Raw genomic sequence first — 27579 nt, forward strand, 5'->3', positions numbered from 1 at the left:
GACTACAACTACAAGTTAAACAAGGCAGGCAAGGCTGGCAGAAGTAACTTAAGTACCAAGTAACTTAATGAGCTTGAGATAAAAGTCCAGGAAGAGGTCAGGACAGGCATCATTTAAGGGCATTCATAACCAGTCCAAAGTCAAGTGCAAAAGTTCAGGAATCTCATTGTGTACACAAAAAATAGACAGAGTGAGCTTAGGAATAGGCAGCAAGCACTGGTAACACTGGGCTTTAACTCTTTGAATTGAATGCTAGTCATGGCATGGTGTCATCAGGCATGGTATATGAATATAAAATAATACTTGAAGAAATAATGGCTTACCGGTAATTTCTTTTTGCATATAAAATAATATTGCCAATATATTTACAGCTGCAATCACTTACAAAATAATGAGTTTAACACAGGTAATAATTCACAATCACCCAGTAATGACAATTTGAGAAAATAAATAAATTCAGAGGAAAGGATTACAAAGATTTTTATACAATTTTTTGATCTTCAGGCCAGTGGTTGATGTGTCTTAAAACAGATGGAGAAATGGTAACTTAGAGCATTTCATAATACAGTGGCTATAGAATTTCATGACAAAGTGACCCCAGCAATATATGACTTATTGACCTTAATATATTATAACAGTTACCCTAGCAATATATGATGCTGTAGCCCTGTGTGTGTGTGTGTGTGTGTGTGTCCCACTTTTAAGGAAAAACATTTCAAAACACCATGGTCCCAGCAAAGAGTGGCTAGGATGATTTATTGGACAGACATAATATCAAAGGCTATTGTGATAAACGCTATAGTTAGTATAGATGGAGGCAGGGCCGGATTTACATAGAGAGCGCCCCTAGGCCCACTGACGTTCGTCGCCCCTGTCCCCTCCCCTTTATTCATGCAAATTTTCATCATCAATGGGGAAATTTAAAAAATGATTGTATCTCCAGCACTTTCCCAGTGTTTTTGAACCAATGTGGGTGTGGTTGGGCAGCATGCCTCCCCCTAAAATCCTGCCACCCTAGGCCCGGGCCTAGGTGTCCTTTCCACAAATCCGGGCCTGGATGGAGGGGTGTGTGTATGGATGCTGGGTTTCATTTGAAGGGGTTCAACTTGATGGACTTTGTCTTTTTTCAACCCGTTTTAACTATGCAACTATGTAACTATGTAATGCCCCAGTCCCCAGCAATGTATCACACAGTACCTCTAGTACTATATAACAAGTACTATATAACATAATGATTCTGTCACAGTGATCACAAAAAAAGAAAGTGACACCTTCACTATATGGCACATTGACCCCATTAATAAAATAGCTTATACCACAAAGCAAGAGTAGAATGCAGAGTCAGTTAAAATTTGGCACATGTAACTCAAATAAGATAAGTGATAAAATAATATCAGTTTTTGATCTGAGCATACTACCAAACACAGAGTTTGTGCATTAAAAAAAAAATCATATCGGTTTAAGGTTGTCTGCCGTAGCCAAACTCAGTACATTTGTATGACTTGTATGCAGGGCTGATACTGGGGCTGTTGCCACCTGAGGCAGGAGAAGCCATAGAATATGAAGATACAATTTTCCATGAGGCTTCAAAAATATTTGTAAAGGTGAGAATGTTTTGTTAGAAGCATGTGTTTAAAATGAATTATGAGAAACCATTGGCACAAGATAAACCGATATAGAATCCAGTCATTATACGTGAAGGAGCCTCTAAGGGATAGTTATGCTTCTTTTGCATTCCTATTAAATAAAATAAAAAAATACAAAATATGCTTCTTCTCTCAAAATTATAGTTGGATCAATTTCCTATGATTTAGGACTGTTAAGCATGTTGTATTCTCAAGTACCTACTTGTTTTTCAGGATGCTGGCCTCACCAGTTTCTGTCATGCATAATAGAACTGCTTCATTTATGGTATCTTAAAAACCAGCCAGAAAATACCCAATAAAATTTTACTGAGCTGTATTCCCAGAGCTTCTTTCAAAAACCTAAATTTTTTCTAACAGTAAATGCCCTTACAAGCTCTCTATAATGTGTCATAAAATAAGCATTCATGTAAGTTCGTTTTTATGAAACAAACCATATGTAAATGAATCGTTAAGAGAAATATTTATTCTTTTCAATAAATGTTAGAATTTTTTTCTTTTCTATAACAAAGCACATAAACTAGGATCTACTGTCTATGCGTAATTAAAGAGAAACAACTTTGAGCTTCATTTTAATCGATCTGCCACTAAATTGTTAAAGAGAATCCCAGTGTGATCACACACTATTTATTTGTTCGAACTGGGAAATGGGGAAGTAAAAACCCAAGAGTTCTTATTAGTCTCTCTCTGAACTCAAACACGTTGCTAATACAAAAGATAGGGTTCCTAAATGGAAAGTGGTAACATTTCTTCTAAATAGAATGCAACATACAGTAACTTTTAATCTTGGTTTTCATGTAATGTTGTACACAACTTTGTGTCTGAGAAATGTGAAAGTACCATTTTATTTTCTGTGATGTGTGTCAGTGTTATAGCAAAATAGTGCAGACTATAGCTAAATGTCGCCATAAGAAATAAAAGAAACAGTAGGATTGGTCAAATACTAGGATATGTCCTTCAGTTAGGAAATAATATGATTATAAAACGCTAATGAATGTATAGGATAGTAGCTTAAAAATGACTATGATGTATTTGTTAACCCTTGACTGCAGTGTGAAAGTATTTTTTAATATTTTAAATACTGTAACATTTATAATTATGAAAATAACAAGGTGCATTGTGTAAAGTGAATGCAAATTTTTTTTTTTACCCAAAATACAGGATTTTCTCTCCATAGTTCAGATCATGTGCTTAGTGCAGTTGTGTGCAGTGAGGCAAAAAACATGGAACTGCGAGTGCGCATTTTGTTATCGTATTTAAAGGATTTTGTAATTTCTGGTGCTTGGTGTCAGAATGACGTGTGTGGGATTCTTTAGGCAATACTTCATTATGCATTTTGATGCTGATCACAATGGGAACCCTTGAGCTCTTAGAGTGTTGTTTGTGTTGTATGATCCGCACAATCCAATTTTTGTTGCTATTTGAATATGCTTCCATTGAAATAAGACCACATCCTTTGGGCCTGGAAATAGTAAATATGAAAGGTTGCTAGGCAATATTAAAACTGAATTTAGGAAGAATGTCACTTGATCCGTCATAGAAACTTGGGAACAGAGAGCAAAGGAAAATAATTGTCCATTTTTGTTTGTAACACACCATGAACTTCACTCTTTCTGATTTGTTTGGTGTGTGTGTGTTTCTACTCACAAGACTTTTTATATTACAGCAGCTATCTACATATCCAACAAGCCAAGCAGTAAGAGTAAAAGGGGAACTTACATTTAAGTTAACTTTTAGGGGCACATTTACAAATGGTCGAATTTTGAGGGTTTTTAGTTTGAATCGTTTGAATTGAAGTCAAAGTCATAGTTGAAGGACGTATTCGATGGTCAAAGTACCCAAAAAAACCCTTCAAAATTCGAAGTTTTTTTTTTACTTCGAATCCTTCACTCGAGCTTAGTAAATGTGCCCTTAAAGGGATACTGTCATGGGGAAATTTTTTTTTCAAAATGAATCCGTTAATATTGCTGCTCCAGCAGAATTCTGCACTGAAATCCATTTCTCAAAAGAGCAAACAGTTTTTTTTTATATTCAATTTTGAAATCTGACATGGGGCTAGACATTGTTTCAAATTCCCAGCTGCCCCATGTCATGTGACTTGTGCCTGCTGTTTTTCCTTCTCAATGTAACTGAATGTGTCTCAGTGGGACATTGGTTTTTACTATTGAGTGTTGTTCTTAGATCTACCAGGCAGCTGTTATCTTGTGATAGGGAGCTGCTATCTGGTTACCTTCCCATTGTGCTTTTGTTTGGCTGGGGGGGAAAGGGAGGGGGGTGATATCACTCCAACTTGCAGTACAGCAGATTGTGATTGAAGAGTGACTGAAGTTTATCAGAGCACAAGTCACATGACTTGGGGCAGCTGGGAAATTGACAATATGTCTAGCCCCATGTCAGATTTCAAAATTGAATATAAAAAAATCTGTTTGCTCTTTTGAGAAATGGATTTCAGAGCAGAATTCTGCTGGAGCAGCACTATTAACTGATTCATTTTGAAATTTTTTTTTCCCATGACAGTATCCCTTTAAGTATGTTATAGAAAGGCCTGTTCTTACCAACCTCCTCTTCTGGCAGATTCCAGGTAGTGGTCATGAAACCTGGCAGCCAAAAATAAAATCTAGGTGGACTACTACATCAAGATTATCCATATCTTAGAACAGATATCTGCTTCATATTTAAAATTGTAAAAAACTTTAATTATAATATGGTCCTGAACTTAGCAAAATATTCTATTTTTTTTAGTACATCTGCCATGTTCTTGTGTTTTTGTGTATTTTTGTTAGCTTTCACTGTAGTTGTATTTCCCAGATTCTTGTGTACTTTTATAGTGAAGTTGTAACACATGTTGCTGACACCTTAAAGGGCATGTAAAGGGCAAAAAATAAAATCCCATTTTTACTTTCTTTAATGAAAAAGAAACCTATCTCCAAAATACTTTAATTAAAAAATGTGTACCGTTTTTATAAGAAACCAGACTGTATGCAGTGAAATTCTCCCTTCATTTACTGCTGTGGATAGGAATTGTCAGATGGTCCCTAACTGCTGAGCAGGGAAACAATCATAATTATGAACAGCAGGGGGAGCCCCCGCCTTACTTCCCAGCCATGCAGAACTCAAGCAGCTTTTTTTATGACAATCCCTAAGAAGGCCAGACCACACTGAGCATGTGCACAGTCTTAGTCTTGCAAAGATGTTTAACAAAGTTACAAGATGGTGACCCCCTGTAGCCAAATCTGAAAGCATAAATCATTTGTTTGATTAGGCTTGTGGTGCAGTAAGTTCATGTTTATATTTAGTATACAAAATACAGCATTTCTAGCCTTATTCTATTTTAGACTTTACATGCCCTTTAAGTATAGGACAGCAGCTGATCACATTATCTTCTTTTGTCATGGTACATGTATGAGTATGTAGAAGACTAAAGCTGTCCATAAACACAAAGATATAGAGAAGAAAGAAGAAAGAAGTTTCGTACAATTTTCTGACCATGTGTGGATCATCCCGCCATTTTTCATACCATGGAGATTGGTCGTTTAGTTGATCAGATAGGTTAAATGATTTCTGTCAGTTAACGATAATTTCTTTGTATGTATTGCATATCTGACAATATAAATGGGTGACCTGTCACTGCTACTTCTCGGACATAACTTTCGTATGATTGCTGTCACAGCGGCAGAATATCATCTGATTTGTTCTTTTGCTCCTTTACTTAATCTGAAAAGTTAGTGGCAGGTCGGAAGATTGTGACGGCTGATCGTACGTTGGATACAAGGGTAAAATCTGATCGTCTATGGTCACAATTTTGCAACATGCTGCATTAACCAAAGCAAGAGGGATAAGTCGAAAGCAACTTGAAAATTCTTGACATTGGATCTTTCAGTAATTTGGATCTTCATACCTTAAGTCAATTAGAAAATCATGTAAACATTAAATAAAACCAATAGGATGGTTTTGCTTCCAATAAGGATTCTTTATATCTCAGTTTGGATCAGGTACAAGGTACTGTTTTAGTATTACATTAAAAAAGGAAATCAATTTGAAAAATCTGGATTATTTGATTATAATGGAGTTTATGGGAGATGGCCTTTCCTTAATTCGGTGCTTTCTGGATAATGGATCCCATACATGTACTCACAATTTTTCATACAAAAAACTCAGCTGAGAATATTATAGAAAAAAATGATAAATACCTAAAATGTCGATCTGCAAGAGAATTTTTTTTTGCAGAGAAATACATTTTTGGTATCAAACTATGTTTAAAAGGACTTTTGGCTTATCTTTACTGTCCATTGGTACCAACACTTTGGGGCAGACAACATGTGAGGGTAAAAGGAGAACTTTATACAGCATCAAAAGGCTGACATTATTTTCCCATCCCAAGTTGGAGCCACTTGGTTATGAGTGTAGAGTGTAGCATGGTGAAAGAAATAGATTTAATGAAAGCAGTCCAGTTACTAATAATCAAGCATGACTAAAGAGCAGCTAAATGAAATGTATCATTTATAAACAAATCTTGAGAAGTTAATGCACTGGGATCAATATTTATACCTAGGGACCTTTTGCTAACGAAAACTGGAAGCCTATGCGATTATTTAATTTATGTTCCTCTTAATGGGATTTATTCAAATTGCTGCAACATTGTAATAGCAAAAAGAGATTTGAGCAGCAACAAGTGCTGATTAAGAATGAGAGAATACATTTACTATTATTTCTTGCAGAAAAGTGACAGTTTTATTTATTAAGCAAGTTTTTACATCAGCCATGAATTTTGCCTCGTGACAATAATGTGGTGGGCAATGTCTTCCAGGTCTCATTTAGAAGCAAGCACAGAGCACTGGAAACGACTGCATGACTCCCTGCAAGAGCTTCTTGCTTGGCTACAGCTGAAAAATGAGGAGCTCAAGCAGCAGGCACCCATCGGAGGAGATGTCCCCAAAGTCCAGACTCAAATTGAGACTCATCGAGTAGGTTGATTTTACTGTGTCTAAAAAGATCAACTTCTTATCTCTTCTCCCATCCAACTCTTTCTCATCCTGCGTCTGCACCCTATCCAGGGTTGAACTTGCCCCGGCCCTCATGGGTCTCCACTGGCCCAAACCTGCTCCCCTGTTCTTCTACCCCTAAAGTGTGTCTAGTTCAGAGGGGGCTAGAGCTTCTGATTTGGAAGTCGGGAAGGGGCCCTCAGTTACTGCCAGAGGGGGCACCTGGTGGACTCCCAATGCTCCAGTCCGACCCTGACCCTATCTTGAATGAAAAGTTTCAGAGGGTTTTATCATTATACTGTATAATAAATAAAATATAGTGGAAAGCCTGAATTGCTTAGAACAGATAGCATATAATACACAGAGAACATATACAACAAAGGATTACCCTAATAACACAACTAGGCTTTTTATGAAGAAAACAACTGAAGCAATTATGGATCTTAGTAATTGCTAGATATTCATCATTGGAAAGCATAGTAAAGAAATCATTCTCTGCTACTAAATATAAAATTGATGTCTTTGACCCTGGATTAGTCCAGCACGAAAGTTGATATGCTGAAAGTTTAGGATTTCCAGGGGCATAAAATCCCATAATAGATTAGACATATCACTGCTGACTGAATCTGCACAGCAATCATATGGATTATAATTAATTCTAGATTTCAAGAAATACAGTGGCTTTTATAATAAATGATTGCCATTCCTTTTGATTTAAAGGCAACGTTTCATGCATTAAAATGCTTGTGAAATACAAATATCCTCTTATCTGGTTTTTGTACTTTTGCATTTGCATTGTGTGTGTTATTAACTAGCAATGCGTTGTCTTGGCAAATGATAATTTCTATTTAAAGCTAACCTAAATTCTTGAAAAGTAGCAAGAGAAGAATAGTAACATGTATAGTTGGTACTGAAAATATTTATGGTTCAAACCCCACATTCTGCCAGAATTGATAAGTGATATCACTAAACCGTTATCCTCCTTCGCTGACATGAAAAAAAAATTGGGCTTCCTGCCATAAACATTTATAAAAAGGAAATTAGAAACGTTCTCTCAAAGAGAAGTCAAATATTTTGGTACTCCACATCATTTTATTGAGAGGAATATTAACAAGGAGTATATCTAATGACGAGTGATGGGATCTGCTAGAAAAATCATCACACTGCTCTTTGTATGAATCATAGCGTTATTAAAAAAGAACGTTCAACCTATGCTGTCAAACATTTTAACATTAGTACCTTTTAAGTCAGCATTGAGATTGAAACCACATGGTGCACCGTTGCCTAAGTTACAGCACTGAGTTTTTATTATAAAAAATATTATAACAGTATTATAAAACCAGCATATAATTATATAGCACAAGCTTGTGTGAATAAAGATGTCAGACTTTGATAGTTAGCATCTATTAAAGTTTATCAACAAAAGACCTGCTCTCACCATCATCTCATAAGCCTCAGAATTTCAGTGTATACCAACCATTCACCCTTGCGCCACCATGATACATGAATGCTTTAAGCATTGTACCACAAGCCAGACGATAATTTATTTTGATATAAAGCAGGTTTTGAAATCCACACTCTCCTCATGCCAAAAGCTTTGCCAACATCTGATCATGTTGGCATTTTAATCCCTCAGGGTCTTTGCTGCCCTATATTTTCAGTATTTGAACACAGTTGTATACAGTTCCGGAAAAAGACAAAACGGATATACCGTCTCTTTTCATTTGATCATATAACATAACATGATAGTTGTTAAGGCTAATATATATATATATATATATATATATATATATATATATATATATATATATATATATATATATATATATATATATATATATATATATATATATATATATATATATCCATCCATCAAGTTCAAGAGATTTGACATAACACTGCACCATGACCAATATATATGTAATACAATGACATCATCTTCATAAGAAGCAAGAAGAGATTTGTAAGGAAATCCCAGGAATGAGTTCTGTCAGATCCATTCTATTGGCTTATTCAACAGCCTACAAAGCACTACCGGTATGGGATCCATTATCTGGAAACCTATTATCCAAGAAGCTCTGAATTACAGAATGGTGTCACCCATAGACTAAATTGTATCCAAATAATTAAAATGTTTTAAAACGATTTGATTTTTCTCTTTAATAATAGTCGTACATTGCAATTGATCCGAACTAAGATGTAATTCATCCCTACTGGAAGCAAAGGATTTTGTTAGTAGACTGAGGTAAGGTAAGAAGATCTAAATTATGGAAAACTCCAGGTTCCAAGCATTCTGGATAAAAGGTCCCATACCTGTACTTATTTCAGGTACTTTTTGAATAATAGTAAATAGCAATAGCTTATCCTCATAATCCAATCTGGATGCAAATAATGTACACTCCCATCACTAGGAAGATGGTTAAATAGGCCTTTGCTGAGTAAAGTAGATAACTTATAAAGTTGGACAAGGAACCAAGGCACAGACTTCATTATAGCAGCTTTCAGTGGGGTAGCAAGGTAGAAACTTGAGCACGGGAAGCCAGAATTTTCATTATACTGTATCAGATTGACAAATATTGTAAACACTTCTCCTTATAGCTCATGTACTTCTCACTCTCCACTCATTTTAAAAAAATCTGTGGATTGAAGAATAAATAATAAAAGAAATGATAATCTTAAATAGGAAGAACACAAATGTTTTTTTTCTCTCTGTTTATCTTCAGCAACTACTTAAACAACTACTATAGATGCCGAGTCAGGCGATTCATAATTTGATATATATTTGGGTGACCAGATCAGCACTTTAACTAGAGCAATTTATAAAAATGTCTATTGTAAAAAAATACGTGGCCTTCTTAATAAAACACAGATCATATGGGCAATGTAAGGCACACAGGAAATGTTTAAACCCCTTGCATGTTAAGGGAGTATGAACCTGGACCATGGAATCCACTGTATTGGAGTGATAGTACTTTTATGCAAGCTCCATATATTGTACAGCATGTAGCACATAGATGGTTAAGTAGCCCCTCAGTTCCTCCAAGCAGCATGAAATATGCCTTATTTGTACTCTTTCATGATCTGCATGCTGGAAAACTGCTAGATGCATAGCACTAATGCATGCATAAAGCCCAGTGTGCCAGCCCTAATTCGCCTCACAAATTAAGATAAAAAACTTAAAAGGTAAAAGTCTCTGTGGTCCATGAGTTCCTCCTATCGCATTTGCATCATTGGACATTCATCAGAGGAGGAAGCTGATTGTTGTGTGCACAATATAAATATTTCATGTGTGACATTGCCTATAATTTGTGGAAATGTGCAGCACTTCTTTGCAGAGTCTAAAAGATGCTTTCATGACAAGGTTACACCTGCTCCCAACTGAATTAACATGATAGACAATTAACATTTTATACAATATATATATTGTTACTTTTAATAATGTTGTTATAAAACCACATTAGGCTTCTGCATCTATAAACAATATTTTGTAGCAGCATTTCAATAAACAAGTGTCCATCGAGTGTCATTTGGAAATATAAAAGTAAATACAGTTTAAAGCATCAACATATGCCTCCAGGTCAATCAATAGTCTATACTAGTTTATGGATTAGTTGAGCAAAAGAAACGGTTGTGGTGTCAAGTTCCTGTCAGTGTCTAAGATTTAAATATTCATGATTATAACCTTAATGACCCAGCTGCATCCTTAATCTTTTCTAAAACATTTCCCTTGAAATTGTAATGAAATGCCAATGGGCAATGGTTCACTTGGTCAGACACTGCCACCTATTCAAACATATATTGAATATTATTTTTTTGTGTGATAGCTAGAGGACCTGAGTAGTGATCGGCGAATTTGTCCCGTTTTTCTTCGCCATGAATTTAGCGAATTGACAGCGAAATGGCAAATTTGCCATCACAAAAATTGGTGCCAGCGTCAGAACCGTCATATGCTTTGAAAAAACGTTGACACCAGCATCAAAATTTTTTCGACGCCGGCAGATTTCCGCCCGTGTACTTTTGCTGCACATTCGCAAATTTATTCGCAGGTGGCGAAACGGGAAAATTCGTTGCAAATTCGCGCCTGGCAAATAAATTCGCCCATCACTAGACCAAGTTTTGTTGATCTGCAATGTTGTGTAGTGATGGGCGAATTTGCGCCGTTTCGTTTGCGAAAAATTTGCAAATTTCCCGGGAAATTCGCAAAACGGCGAAAAATACTCGAAACGGTGCCAGCGTCTCATTCTTGCTTGGCGAATAAATTCGCCCATCACTAATGTTGAGAATTGTGGATTCCTGCATGATCAACAGTATATGTAAGGTTTTCCTTAAATTCAAGTTTTTCTCCGCTAACTGCAAATAAAACACACACATATCTGAAGATATATTTTATGTTATGTTGACAATTAAGTATCTTCAGATTTTTTGATATTGCATATACTATATTTTAATGAGCCAAAGGGGGCAATAAAAATGTGTTAACATGAAAACTGCGATCTATAAATCAGTCTTCTTTTTATTATTCTTTGGGGGTTTTTTGCTGATAAAGATAGCTCTTTTATTCAAAGGTTTGTTTCTTTTATTAGTTTATATTTGCGTTCTTCTTAATATGCTGATAGGTATACTTTTGAATGACTCAAAATCTCTTACCTACATTAATTTTAGTGTAGATAAGAGTGTTCCTGACACAGAGAAGCAGCTTCACAGTACACTGAACAGAAGTATTAGTTTTAACTGCAGAGTGGTTACAAGTTTAAACGCCAAAGTATAAAAATGGAAGGTTCCAATGCGCACTGCAGAAAACAGTGATAGGAAGAATCATAAATGGCTGTATTTAACTGTTCCATCCTTGAACAAAAGATATGATCTTGCAAGAGATTCATTATCTTACTTTTCACTTTTTTAAATGAATTATTTTTTTTTTCCTTATATTAAAATTGTGTTGCTTGCATTTAAGTCTAAAAGTGACGTTTGGTGACATTTTGTATCTCCCAGGCAATTCAATAAGTTTATCAGGCCAAGCTGCGTCAAAGGAGAACAGACCAACATTGATAACAGAATTAGCCTATATGAATGTCTAATTTACAGCTAACGATTCTAAGCTAATTTTATTGAATTCTTGAACTTCTCCAACAGCCTGTGTGTCCTGCTGAGAAAATCGAACATGCATAATATATGAGCTGACAAATGAACAACCAAACTACTTTATTTGAGTCTTTCGTTTTGTCATATGAGCAGATACAATAATGGCATTCTGTTCTTCTTATAATAATGTATATTGACTAGCTCATTTAGGGCCCACATATAGATGTTTTAAGTGATACCAAGATTCAAAAGAACCTTTTAACTATAGATCTTTCTAAATGAAGCAATTGCACCAAAATGGAAATAACATTTAATAAGTAAAGAATAACAAATGAGGATTTTGTGATGTTAAATCATTGGTCCCCACAAGATCCAAAAAGTTCTCTACAGACAAGTTAATTGGATGATATATTTGAGCATAGGGTTTGTGAATGTCGTAGGGGAATGGATTTTAAACTCCACTGTGGCACGGTCTGATGGGAATTACACATAAGGGCAGATTTATCAAAGGTCCAGGTGAATTTTGGAATGAAAAAAATTCAAATTTCAAGCTATTTTTGTGTACTTCGACTAGGGAATAGTCCAAATTCGAATTTGAATTTTTTTTAAAAAAAATCTAATATCGAAATTTATCATGTACTGTCTCTTTAAAAATTCAACTTTGACCATTCGCCATCTAAAACCTGCCAAATTGCTGTTTTAAACTAAGGGGGACCTCCTAGAACCTATTTGGAGTCAATTGGTGGACTTTGAAAAATCGAAGGTTTTTTTTGGGGAAAAACTTCTAATTGAATTCGCTATTCCTTCAATTTGTACGATTCAAATTCGGCTGAATACGGACCTATTTGATCGAAAACTGACCTATTCGACCAAAAAAAACTTTGACTTAATTTTGCTTGGTCTTTTTGAATTCGAATTTCGAAGTTTTTTCAATTTGAAATTCGACCTTTGATAAATATGCCCCATAATCACTGTACATAACTGCAGAATAATAATACTAATAATAATAATACAAAAACATCCAATAGAACATCTAGGGGCAGATTTATCAAGGGTCGAAGTGAATTTTAGGGAATTTTCTAAGTAAACAATTCGAAATTCGAAGTAATTTTTTGGATACTTCGACTATCGAATAGGATACTACGACTTTGACTTCGATTCGAAGTAAAATAGTTAGAATATTCGACCATTCGATAATCGAAGTACTGTCTCTTTAAAAAAACTTAGATTTCAATACTTCAAAATTAAACCTGCCAAAGTGCTATGTTAGCCTATGGGGACCTTCTAGAGCATTTTTCTACGTTTTTTGAAGTCAAAGAAAAATTGTTCGATCGACGGATGAAATCCTTCGAACTGTTTGATTCGAAGGATTTCATCGTTCGATCAAACGATTTTACTTTGACCGCAAATGGCCAAATTCGATGTAAAAAAACTTCGACTTCGATATTCAAAGTCAAAGTATTCCAATTCGATGGTCGAATTTCAAAGATTTTTCTACTTCGAAATTCGACCCTTGATAAATCTGCCCCCTACATCAGCATTGCACAAAAAAATGTGCACGCAGGAAACCATTTTAATTTATGTATTTTCTGCAATGCCTAGTTTGTTTATTTATTTCCACTGAACTTTAGACAGGTTTTAGATTTTCTATCAACATGGCTGGAGGTTTAAATGTTTGTAAAACTGCCAGGGTAAAGAACTTAAAAAACTGTCCAAAACAGAGTTTGACAGCAGAACTGCCAGTTGTGATCCTACAAAGAGTGATTGCATTCACTGAGCAAGCTTAACTATCCCAACAGACAAAAGCAAGGAGAGACAAATACAGAAGTTCACCACATTATCATCATGAACCAATGTACTCATGATGATAATGTTTATAATACTGTATATAAAGAGGAAGTCTTTGACATCACTTTGCAAGGACCCAACCATCACCCTTCTGTTAGCAGATAAAATACATGTACTGTGGTGCTAAGCTTTAGACTGTTGCTCCAAACCTACACTACTCAGTGATGCTGATACATAAGAACTACTCAAGAGAGATCCTACCATTAGTAATAACAAGTATAAAGACTGCTTGCAACAGTTTGAAAGTGATAATGTTATCAGCTGGGTTTACATGACAACCTCTACCCAGAGGAAACTTTTTAACACTACCAGATACTAACAAATAGATTACATTTATAAGTTAAAAACACCCTGTTAAATTCCCAGGTACTGATTACCATAACAATAGTCCATGCTTTGTTTAACTTTTGGAATTTTTAAATTGTAAGAAAAATGGATGTTTTAATAGTTTAATAGGTAAATGTACTTTTTTTTATAAAATAAAACAATATTATTTATCTTTTTATTATGAAAAAGAGATATTATGTACTTTTGTGATTGTTCAGTCATTCAATTTTCCATAACTATGTGCATGTATTAAATAGTTAATATTAGATTATTTGATGCAAATGTCTAATCACTATGAAGTCGGTATGATGAAATGAATGCTTTGAATTAATTGGTTGGGTTTTATTGTGCAGGCCTTCAAGAGGGAGACAAAAGCAAAAGAGCCAGTTGTCATGAATGCTATTGATACAGTGAGAATTTTCTTAGCTGATCAACCTTCTGAAACCCTTGAGAGGATGCACCAAGAACCAAAAGGTAAATGGTCCATAGTAAAGAGTAATTGGTGAATTATTCTCAAGATACAAAGGTCACAAAAAAATTAAAAAGGAGAATAGTACTAATTTTAAATGCATAAGAAAAAGCAAAATGGGTTTTCTTAGTGGCATATTCATTTCATAATCAACAGCCATGTTATTTTATGTAATAAAAAATCCAAATAAAAAAACAAGATCAAATAAAACAGTGGAAAAAAAGAATATCTCAAATTTGTATTTCATTCGTCATTTTTAATCGGTTGTCAAGCTCAATAAAAAATGAATAAACAAAAACATCAAATTGAATAAATAGTTTACATTTTGCCAAGGACAGCTCCCATTAACATCTGCATAACCTTGCAAGCTTTCAAATACAAAGTTTTACATTACCGTATATACTCGAGTATAAGCCGTCACCAGTATAAGCCGAGGTACGTAATTTTACCTCCAAAAACTGGGAAAGCTTATTGACTCAAGTATAAGCCGAGGGTGAGAAATGCAGCAGCTTCTGGTAAGTTTCAGTCAAAAAATTGAGGGTTTCTGCTCCCATTGGAGGTGCCGGCGTCTCGTTTTTGGATGCCGGCGACCATTCTTGGACGCCGGCGAATATTCTTGGAGACTTTTCTTGGACGCCGGTGACCATTCTTGGACACCGGCGACCGTTTTTGCACTTGACCCGAGTATAAGCCGAGGTAGAGTTTTTCAGCATATTTTGGGGGCTGAAAAACTCGGCTCATACTCGAGTATATACGGTAGTGGTTTTCTTTTTGCTTAATCAATATTGAAAGTTCATGTTTTTAAACCATTATTCAAATTCATGATTTTTATCCCTCCAAAAATTTAAATTGTGGAAAAAATACAAACATTGGTATATACTTCATAGTGAGCAGTTTTGCTCTATTTTGTGCTAATTTACATTTTACTAACAGTAAGAAATATCTTACTTTTACTTTGTCTCTTTCTGACTCTATATTTGCACACATCAACTGATAGGGTGCTAAGAGCTAAGAGACACAAAATTGCACCCAAAAAGTTAACTACATGGTGCAAAGTGCAGAAATTAAATACACGGGGCAAAGATAGCCCTGGATGTATTGCTTGTAATCATTCATTTTCAACTATAGGGCTGTGAAGTGTTTTAAATTCCCTCCGACTTATTCCTCACACCTCCTGAATGATCTGCATGTGTGAAGCAACACAGAGGAGGGAGCAGATGCAATATGGACCAAATATAATGACACTTTTATTGCATTTTGCACCTGCCCTTCACCCTAAGAAATGATTCATAAAATGTTTTTCTAAATAATTTCATTAACCAAGAATTGTTATAAATAAACATTTAGGAGTGGCTTACATATAAATATCCATCGTTTGTTTTCTAAAAATGTACAGGGATATGTGCAAAATTTTATAAAAAGTTTTTGTATTCATTGTGCCAGTTTGAAGGCAGATTGAAATAGCACCTTAGAATAGCAATTAGCACTTACTCCTAGTAAATTCTGCCTATATGTTAATTTGAAAATGTATTCCTAATACGCTTAATTGCAGAAAATGCATAGTCTCTCCAAATATTAAACTGACTATAAAAGTATTAGAAGGCTGAGCTTGCTGATAGTCTGCCAACCAAATATAATTAATTGTTGACACCAACGATTTCTGAAAAGGCAGAAACGTGCAATACTGTACTTGCCAGGTGCTTAGTAGCAATATGTCACCATTTCAAAATATTTCCAAGCATATGTTCAGAAACTTTCTGAGCTCCTTAAATATGAATTGTTCCACACTGTGATTACCGCTTATCCATTATGTGTCCATTGTGTCACAAGTAATAATTAACAATGAACCAAGCAGCATGGTCTGTATGACGCCCTGCATAAAAGCTTAAAAAACACCCCTTAATGAATGACAAGAATACCTCAACAGGGATTCAGACATCTAAATAATGGGTATATTTGAAACAGATTATTGCATTTAATACATGGATTACTTTATGAGTAATGCCTTTCATCACTAATTGTGCTACAGCTAAAGAAGTTATTTATTATATTAAACCCAGGTATGCTAGAATAAGCTGTAATGCCAAATGCCATTTACAAATATTTTAAAAAGCATATATTACATTGCAGAAGCACAAACAGAAGAACAGTTTAGGAATATTAGCAGAGTTCTACAAAAGCAAGTTGATGATGTGACAACTGAGTGGGACAAGCTGAACCTGCACTCTGCTGATTGGCAGAAAAAATTAGATGAGGCACTTCAGAGCCTGCAGGAGCTCCACGAGGCAATGGATGAGCTGGACCATAAATTGCATCAAGCAGAGGCTTTGAAAGGGACTTGGCAACCAGTTGGAGATTTGTTGATTGACTCACTTCAGGATCACATAGGGAAAATCAAGGTAGGTTTCCAATGATACTTACAACAGGTGGAATTATTAAAAGTATTAACATAGTATAAAGGAAAAAAAGTGTCATATGAATTTGTAATTATAAGAAACAAATAATTTATTTGTTGAGGTCCATTTGTTTCTTTATACACTAAACATTTATTATATGTTTTGAAGAGTAGAAATGCAAAATTCCAAGTGCTTTTAACTGCAGCTATTGGCATGCCTTCACTTTTATTGGAAGACCGTGAGGGATCTCCCATAATACCCAATTTTTTTTTCCAAATTTGATACCCTGGAAATCCAGTATGTCCTATTCTTCTATAACTAAGGGGCCCATTTACTAATGGTCAAAGTGAATTTTCGAATGCAAAAACTTTGAATTTCGAAGTCATTTTTGGGTACTTTGACCATCGAATAGGCCACAATTCGATTCAAATTGAAAATACTTCACAAATTCGACCTTTCGAAAAATCGAAGTGCTGTCTCTTTAAAAAACTTCAAATTCGACACTTTGCCACCTTAAACCTGGCGAATTGCTGTTTAGCCTATGGGGGAACCTCCTATAACCTATATGAGCCATTGGCTAAGTTTTGAGAAGTCAAAGGTTTTTTTGTAAAATCATACGACCGTACGACCGTACAATTAAATCATACGAATCGAACAATTCGAAGGATTTCATCATGCGACCGAACGATTTTAATTTAGCGGAAAAAACCTTCGACTTCCAGTATCGTACTACACCTATTCAATGGTCGAATTTCAACGTTTTTTCACTTCAAAATTCGACCCTTGATAAATCTGCCTCTAAGTGTAGAAAACCGGTGAGAACTGGAAATAAAAATGGATGGTACATACATTATTTCTTTGCATTCCTATAGATAACAATGTTGATTAACAATTGTTGATAACAATGTTAATTGATGTATCTTTAATTAATGCAAAATTAGAATAAAGTAAATACAACCCAGTATGACTGCTATAGGAAATAATTTGCTTTAGCAATTTTGAGTATATTGTGAGCAGGAAGATTCTGCAGTGATTACAGTTTATTGCGAGTTTGCTGATGTGTGAGGATCCATGCAATGCATCTTGTTTCTTCCCAGCTCACTGGCTCGGAATTAGCATCTGCTACAAAAATTGATTAGGCAAATACGTCAGTGGGCACATTTGGCAGAAAAAGATGGTCCTCTGACACCAGCAACTGTATTTTCTATAAAGTACAATTTTTTTTATTGATGCTTTTGCAAAGCTGGAGCATCAGAAAAAGAATATACTGAAAGTCTGAAGAGTAGATAGAATATTATTAAATGATGCATAAACTTGGCTTATTTTGCTCATTAATTGTTGTATCAATTTGTCAAAACGAACTTTGGCAAAAACACAGGAATAATGAAGTAATTAGCAAGCAAAGCTCAGTTCTATTTTGGACTATACAAAAGACTCAAAAATATTTTAGTACCTTGAAAAGGTGTTTTATTGGATATTTTTAAATAGGTTGATTTTAATGTTGCACAAAGTGGCATAAAAAGGTCCTAGGTCACAACAAAACAACAAAATATGAACGAGCCATAAAACAGATCCTTCGTATGAAATATTTGTCTTAATCATTTAAACTAATTTGCTAAGAATCCAACATGTTATTTGTACTGTATCTACTGAAATTTTCTACACTTTTGATGATGTACTAACATAAATCTTTACGGACAATTTGAATAGACAAGCAGGCCATTTAAGATGGGCCCAGCAGGAATTAGGCACCCATCAGAAATTCTTGGGGCTCATAAAATAACTTTTAAATAAAGCAAAGTTCCATACAGTATATGGTATATGGCATCCACTTAAATAGCTGTACAATATAGCCTTTTAATTTCATTGCCTCCAGTCAGTTGATAACTCACCCACAGCCCACGCTCTAAAATGGATGCAATGGAGAGGCCATATCAATGCAAATCAGTGGGGTACTTGCATATGAAATTCTACTGTATTTCTGATGGATGGTGTGCAAGGGCACCAATTGATGCCAGGGAACCCTGGAATGCCACCAGAGTTCCCACGGTGAGTTGCATCAAAAGGGGCACCTGACTTGGGTCAAATATGAAAGAAGACAAACATAGCAGATGCATCTATTAATACAAACTTTAATCATTCATAGCACCTTTGTTAACAACTCAGCAATACTTGACCTTGTCCCTCATTGATATGTTTGTGCAGAAAAAATGAATGGCTTTCTTTGGAGTCACAATAACGTGCTCAAAGCTAAACGGTGTTGCTCTTGCGTTATTGCTAAAAGGGAAACATTACTTGAGGCTTTTAAAAAAATATGTCCACTGTATGTTATTTCAGTTGAAATTACTCCTTATATACTCTAAGGGCACATGGGGGGGGTTCTAGAAAAAAACTGTAAATCAACAATCTGAATAGAAAATGTTCTAAATGACAAGCTGCAAAATGATGTGTTTTGGTCAAGCAATACTGGTATTCGGCTTAGTTGTTACATCACATTTACAAGCAAAGCCAGTTTAATAAATAGTTTGAACCATGCTGGTTAATTAACAAATCACATCAAAAATTAATGCATTTTTATTAAAGCTTATACAGATTCCAATACCCTAAAGAGAAATATTTCATTAAAAAAATTGAATTCATTAACATAAAAGGGATAACTGCAGGTGTTACTACAGGTCACTGTAGTAACGAAAACGTAATTGCTTGACTTATATAAATCAGCACATCACTGTTTCATCTTTTTTGCAGCATTGATTTAAATGAATAAAAGTGGAGAATGAGTGCATATATTGACAATTTCTTGTCTCCCCAGGCTGAAAGTTTTTTAAGCAATAATTGGAGATTTAGATAAGAGACACTGATTATACCTCAATTTCATCTACACAGATAGCTAGAATAACTAAGAAATAGACAAGACAAGAACTAAAATAGAATAACATTTACAGATGAAGCCACTTGGATTTGTGTGTTAAATGCATCGTGATTTGGGATTAACTGAAGAAACTGTGTTATCTTAACTCATTTAATGCATTTAACCTTTTCATTAACATACCTAAGCACCATTGTTCACAATGGTGAATGCTTTCATTATGGTCTGGCCACAAAAACAGATTCAGGGAGATAAGTCACCCCAGCGACAAATCTACTCTTCTTCGGGTCAACAATCTCCCTGAACCGCTGGCCAAAATGAAAATCGCCTGGGGGAAGTCCCATACAGCACTTCGTTTCTGAAGTTGCCTCACGAGGAAACATTTCAGGGAGGTTGTCGCCCCTAAGAAGAGGAGATTTGTCACTGGGGCAACTAATCTCCCCAAATCTGCTCTTGTGGCCAGACCCTTAGATGGGATGCTGTGACACAATTTTCTGTGTTAAATGGGATAATTGGGTTAAATGGGTTATGATATTCTGTGGTAAACTCACAAACACATATCCTTTGTCCAACTAGCAAAAATAGGTATATATTTAAAAAATAAAATAAATATATATATATATATATATATATATATATATATATATATATATATATATACTGTGTAGCTGGTGCACACGGCAAATAGTCCAATGCCTGTGTGCTGGTTTACAACAATCACATAGTCCGCTCAAAAAAAAACGCATCAACCAGGTCTTAGTATGAAAAATCAAATATTCAAAATTTTATTGTCAACGTTTCGGCTCCATAGATTGAGCCGTCTTCAGACGGCTCAATCTATGGAGCCGAAACGTTGACAATAAAATTTTGAATATTTGATTTTTCATACTAAGACCTGGTTGATGCGGTTTTTTTTGAGCGGACTATATATATATATATAAAATTCATCAGCGCCCTAATCAAATATACACAACACATTATGTTTAAAGGAAAACTATACCCCCAAAATATATACTTGAGCAACAGTTTATATCAAATTGAGTGGCATTTTAAATAATCAAACTGGAATATATATTTAAGTAAATATTGCCCTTTTACATCTCTTGCCTTGAACCATCATTTCATGATGGTCTGTGTGCTGCCTCAGAGATCACCTGACCAGAAATACTTCAACTCTAACTGTAACAGACAGAACTTTGTCTGTTAATTGGCTCATGTGACCTAACAAGTATAGTTTGTGTGGTATGTTTGTGTTCACCGTGAGTCATATGATCCCAGGCGGGGCCCTTATTTTTTAAAATGGCAATTTTCTATTTATGATTACCCAATGGCATATACTATTAAAAAAGTATATTATTATGAAAATGGTTTATTTACATGAAACAGGGTTTTACATGTGAGCTGTTTTATAAAAAATCTTTTTATAGGGACCACCATTGTGTGAGGGGTATAGTTTTCCTTTAATTGTAAGTTCAACTTATACAATATGGTTTAACGCCCTTAACCAGGCTGAGGTGGTTCCAGTCATCTCATAACGATTGCCTGCATATACCAAAAATAAGCTTCCCTGAATAGGAGGTTCAGGGATAGGTATGTGTATTGACATATACATGTTGTCAATATGAGTTGAATGGGACCAGCTCACCCTGCTGAATTTTGTGGTTATTTCTGCCTTCATTACTGATGTGGGTCACATAAGCAGAAATCTTATGCAGAAAGCAGAATCCATAGCCATGCCCACAAATGGTACAGGTAAAGTATGGGACCTGTAATTCTACTAGAAAATCTACTTGTTCTACTAGAAAATCATGTATACATTAAATAAACCCAATAAGCTGTTTCTGCTTTCAATAAGGATTAATTATATCTTAGTTTGGATCATGTATAAGTTACTGTTTTATTATTACAGAGAAAACAAGAAATAATTAAAAAAAAAAATAGATTATTTGGATAAAATGTAGTCTATGGGAGCTTTCTGGATACTGGGTTTCAGGATAACCGATCCGATACCTGTATATTTAATAAAATATAGAATGATATATTAACCACATTTATACATATTCATTTATACGATTTTGGTGTATTTATATACAGTATACATTCACCAGAATCTTATAGTAATCAACTGAAATTAAAATAGGCTTCAGGTTTAAATGTTTGTTAACATTTTGTTATTAGTCAAGTATCATTTATTTTAAATTAAATATGAATATGCAAATGTTATAAAGGTATGGGATGTAGAAATGTTTCTGCAGACCAGCATTAATGGGCAAACCAGAAGCATGTGACTTGGGCGAAGAGAGCAATATGAAACATATCATATACTCCAGGAGTCTCTTTTCCAAAGCTACTACATCTGCATTGAGCAAAATGCAATGAGTATTGTGGTATGATGCACATTGCACAAGGGCAGGATAAGTTACATAATATACTGTAAGGGGTAGGGATGATAATGCAACAGGATTATTGGTGTTATGTTTTGTCTTTGTGCTAAACATCCAATACATCTCAAAACTGCAGTAATGATGGCAGGTGACCATATAAGGAATTCTAAGTTATTATTTTTATAGAGTTGATAAACTTAGCAGCAATAAAAAAAAGATGTGCACTTGAATGTGAATTCACATTTCCCTGGGTGTTCTGGTCACTAATTGCAATATGTTGCTAATTGTGGAGACGAGCCAACCCTTTAGATGTTTCCTACAGTAGCACCATGACCAAGCTGAGATGAGCAATTAGGGTATGTAGGCTGCCTCTTAGTTAAACATGTTTACATGCGGACAGAAGCAGAAAGTTGTATAACTCTCTGGGATAGGTAGCAAGTGGTCAAGATTTTACTGTTGTCTTAAGGTGCTAAGTGGTGATGAGCAATTTTTTTCACTAGGCATGGATTTGCAGTGGAATTCCATGTTTCACCATCTGCACATTTTTTTGTGTGAAACTGCCGCAACAAAAAAGACTATATTTTTGACGAGACAAAAAAGACACCAAGAAAAAAAACACCCATTGACTTTAATGCATTTGGAGGGAGAAAAAAAAGCAGCGTACATAAAAAAAATTGTTGCTCGTAAAAAAAAATGTGTCGCCTATTGATTCTAATGTGTTTTTCAAATTTTGCTAATTTTTTAGCAGTTTTGCAAATTTGTCATCTAAGCAAACAGGACAGATTCACTCATCACTCGTGCTAAGTAACTGTAAGGCAAAATTGATGCACAGAACTCCTATAGATCAGCACAAGTAGACCTGTCTTCTATTTATAGGCCATTTTAATAGGCACAGTCCTTATTTTTTGTAAACATTTCATAGTTTGTATAGATTGTGGGGAATATTTAGGGGTCAGTTATGTTAACTGTAATGAAGTAGGTTGTCTGCCTAATCTATTGTCTCTTGTTTCACAGCAGCACCTTCTTATATATTTATCTTTATGTATTAGCACTCAGGGTTCTGACTTGTGCTCTGAACTTCTGTTTATTATTGATTTTATATGTGGCTAACCACAATGTCAGGTGCAGTCTGACAGCACATGCATTTTTTATGCAAACCTGGATAAATCTATGTTTGGTTTTATTGTTCCCTAAATAGTTGAATAAAAGACAAGATTTAAGACCCAGTATTCCATTTAGCATTTATGAGGGGGGGGTATAATAAAAGCCTTTAACAAAAAATGGGCTAATTCTATCAAATTTAGGCTTTGTGAACTCCAAAATAAAATGTAGCTGACTATCATAGACTTGGGCTTGAAAATACCACTTTGTCTTTATTAAAGTGCAACAGCAGCATTCCCATATATTTTTACCAACGTGTCAGTTTACAGCTCCATCAACAGTTTTTTTTTTTTAATTTAAATAAAGGTAGTGAGCACTTTTCACCAGAGCCAAATTTGATTTGGCTGGTAAGGCAATATACAAATTAGCAGTGAAGTAAGAAATTGATTTGCTAACTGATTCAAACCTTGGCACTGCATCATTAATTGTCCAGTAATTGCTGTATTCTCTAAAATCCATTTTGTTGAGGGAACATACAGAACTAAGTTTGTGCTTCCTGTTTTTGCTGATATATACATCAAGATAACATTTACCAATAGTGATTAGTTTCAAAGACAAAATTCCCTGACTGATATAAAATTTTTTGAAAAATGTGTCAGTGAGGTAAAACTGCAAATTCTTAGTCTTAAATGGTTTGCAGAACTCATCATATCTATCCCTGAGCTTTTCTGTAGCAAAAACTCCTTCAACCCTTTCAAATAGAGACCCAAATCCTACCTTTTGAAGCAGTACCTATTCAGTCTTGGAATTTAAGGGGTATTTGCCCAAATCTGTGTGTACTTTACCCATCTATTTTGTACATACTTGTTTATTATCCACCCACTTAGAATGTAAGCTCTATGGGCTCTGTGTCCTCTCACACATGGCACTTCATTTTTTGTGTAGTTATTTATTATAATGATATCTTCCCTGTGTGTATTTTTCAATATCGTAAAAGTGTACAGCACTACATATCCTAGTAGCATTTGTTCTTGATTTGCAGTACTTAATTGGCATTTTTTACAAGGTTCCATGATTCCTTATATACAGTATATAAAACATGAGCCTCTCTGTAACTTACCCTAACTGTGTCCAATGTTCTCCAGCCCCTCTGGATTATCTGTTAATCACACCAAATGATATGACATACATTAGCCCATCCTCCTAGAAAGGAGGCTCCTTGTCCAGACTCCAGAAGGTCAAACAGCAAAACCAGAGGATATATATCTGTAAGAAAAAGCTGGTAAGAGGAATAAAATTACAGTAGTGTTCGTATATACTAACTCAAAGTGCAGAGCAAAGCAGTATTAGGCAATGCTTTATATGCCATAGGCAGTTCACATCATTTTTGCATGCTGTTGCCATTCATTTTTTTTTAAGATGATACAAAACCACCAGAATTCTTATCTTTCCCCATATAGTTTAATGTATTATTATTATCATTATCTAATATCTTGGCCTGACGAAAGGGCCTGTGTGTTCCGAAAGCTTGCAATTGTTCAGTTAGCCAATAAAAGGTATCTCCAAACTTTACTTTTCTGTATTTTTTCAATGGCGGACATGGTACAACATCTTAAAACTTCTTGTAACCCATAATTGCAACCCATTCCTGCATTGTTTGCTATTCAGTTTTCACAATATAAGCTTCTAATGAGCATTAGAGTATTTAGGGTTTTGGCCTGCATGTCAGTAGCACATAGTACAGAAGGTATCAGGAACATTTCTCAGCATTATACAGCTTATGAATTCAGTGATAAGACCACCAGAAAGAAACAGACTCAGCAGTAGTCCCATCACTATACATAAGGTGCATTTAAAAAGCAGCTCTGATCATCCTCATTTAATGCAGCGTAATGACAGAGAAGCAGTGGCACATGGTGCATAGTTATGTTATCATTAACCATTACTGTCAAACTATCATATATCATTTTAAGTTATTCATTATTCTGTGAAGGGAACTTAACACACTCAAATCTCTCCTATCATTATGAGTGCAATTCTATAGCTGTCTACAAGTAGTTCAGTCATATAGCTGCATTAGTCTTCACATATAGTGGAATCTGCTGTTTAGTAATAAATGTGTTTGGCTCAGGGAGAGTCTAAGTCCAGGCTAGTTAGGTTATTGAGTAGCCACTTGCAGCGCCTGATTCGCTGGGCGGGCGCCCCTAGGCCGTGCACTCCGCGCGGTCCTAGAGCCCGTCCGCACTACCACATGCTGACGCAAAAGTGCCAGCGTGCGAGCGCCGGAGCAATGGGGAGCACAGGCTCCCCACAGAGCGGCTGGGCGGCATGCCGCCCCCATATATGTGCTGCCCTAGGCCCGGGCCTATGTGGTCTCACCACAAATCCGGGCCTGGCCACTAGCCTACACATACTTTGCATTGTTCAGTTTTTGCCAACAAGATGGTGAAGCCTTACTCCCGAGTACATAAGAATCATTTTAGCCTATGTTCTTCAGCTTGCTTACCATAACCTAGTGAAAACTTCTCTATGTTAGATTATATTGAATGATACTAGTGTAATTGGTAGTGGTAGATTTGCTAAACAGTTAACATGTCATTGATAATTACATTTGGCATCAGAGGAAGAAGAGAGTCAAGTCAAGTGAAAAAGCCAACGAAAGGAAGTAGCTTGCTTCATGTGTAGCAAGATGCTTTTTTATATTGTACAAGTCAAAATCAACATTTCATGAATGTCTGTTTACAGACCTAAGACCTCAGAGCATATTCTGCTTGCACAGAAAGTTAAGAAATGCCTTATAGTTCCTTGTTTCCTAAAGCTACACTAATGCATTGCATTTCTCTCTTTTTTTTAGACTTTCAAAGCAGAAATTGCCCCAATTAAGAACAATGTAAACCAAATCAATGATCTTGCCTGTCAGTTTGATTTGACTGTTATCCAGCTGTCCCCTTACCATTTTAGCAGACTAGAAGACTTGAATACAAGGTGGAAACTTCTCCAGGTAATTCTATTTTAATGTTTTCATCTGGATCTGCCTTAATGCAGGTCATTTGCAAGCATTTTTTTACTCTGCTCCAAATGTTTTCGTTTTGAAAAGAGCTGATCTATTGCCTTTCAGTCTAGATAATGGAAACATAAATACACAATGTCAGTGCTAGATGGAATGAAATTACATATCATTAAATAGATAAGCAATACTATGAACAGCAAATAAATGGTATGGTTATAACATTATTTCTAAATCCTTTGAATTGTTGTATATAATCTGTTTTCCACAAGTCCATGTTAATGTTGCTTAGTTTGTTCTGATTCAGCTAATGTTTCTTGATGTAATTGTTGAAGGAGTTTATCACATCCCATTGAGGTAAATGTATGCATTGTACACACTGAAAAATAGTGGATCGTTGATCTTGAAGTACATTCTTTATATGGATGCAGCAAATTCAGGATTCAGTTCGGTATTTGGCCAGGATTGGGCCTTTTTTTTCAGCAGGATTCGGATGCAGCCGAATCCTCGTGCCTGGCCAAATCAAATTTAAATCCTAAAATTATGTCACACAAAGAAGGAAGTAAAAAAAAATAACCATCCACTTCACACACAGTTTTCTTTTCCCCTTCCTAGCCCTTGTTTGTGTATGCAAATTAGGATTCAGAATCAATTTGGTATTTGGCCAAATCTTTCATGAAGGATTTAAGATTCAGCAGAATCTCAAAATAGTGGATTCAGTGCATCCCTAATTCTTTGATACTTATGCTCTGTGATATAGATATCTTGAGTTACCAGTGACAAAGTATGATAGTTCTGCTGTGAGTACTGCTGAGAAGTCCAGCTGGCCGCTTAGGAGAAAATGTTTTTGAAACTTTTCTTGTACTACAATCAGTGGTGTAACTCCCCCCTCGCCAGCCACTTTCTGAACTGCAAGCAGGGAGGGAGGACACAGCGAGCTGCTGAAATTTGTTCGCTGGGGTGCCCGTCGCACACTAGTTACACTGCTGACTACAATACTTTATAAAAGCATGTATATACAAGCACAGATAAAACTTATACAAGCACAAATAAAAACTTTGATTACAGAAAAAAGTGCAGAAGATGGTAAGGTCTTTAAAATAAAATATAAGTTTTGAGTGGAAAAATTGTACTGGAGTGGGTGTTGTTCCAGTTTAGTATTGTTTATATGCATTACAATTACAGTACTATGAAAGCATAAAGGTAACTTATCACACCATAATTATTAGAATGGTGTATGCTCATTTCTCACTATTGTCAAAGTATTAAGAAAGCTACTATTTACATTATTTACATAGTAATATTACAGTCACTGTAAATTTCTCTCTACTTGGAAATAACTTTCTGTGGCAGTCTTACTTAGCTACAAGCCTGATAAGAAATGAAAATCTCTGTATGATATATATATATATATATATATATATATATATATATATATATATATATATATATATATATATTGTACATTTTC

General features: G+C 35.3%; 1 protein-coding gene across 2 annotated transcripts in view; it reads left to right on the top strand.

Moving 5' to 3' along the window:
- Nucleotides 1-27579, top strand: part of dmd.1.S (dystrophin, gene 1 S homeolog) — a 935293-nt gene that overhangs the window by 640743 nt on the left and 266971 nt on the right. For both annotated transcript variants that reach the window (XM_041584187.1, XM_041584188.1), the window contains 4 exons: nt 6451-6607; nt 14236-14356; nt 16482-16750; nt 25956-26102. In XM_041584187.1, the coding sequence (XP_041440121.1) occupies nt 6451-6607; nt 14236-14356; nt 16482-16750; nt 25956-26102 (694 nt within the window). The remainder of the gene's footprint in view (nt 1-6450; nt 6608-14235; nt 14357-16481; nt 16751-25955; nt 26103-27579) is intronic.

This window comes from Xenopus laevis, chromosome 2S (assembly GCF_017654675.1).
Source record: "Xenopus laevis strain J_2021 chromosome 2S, Xenopus_laevis_v10.1, whole genome shotgun sequence".
NCBI lineage: Eukaryota > Metazoa > Chordata > Amphibia > Anura > Pipidae > Xenopus > Xenopus laevis.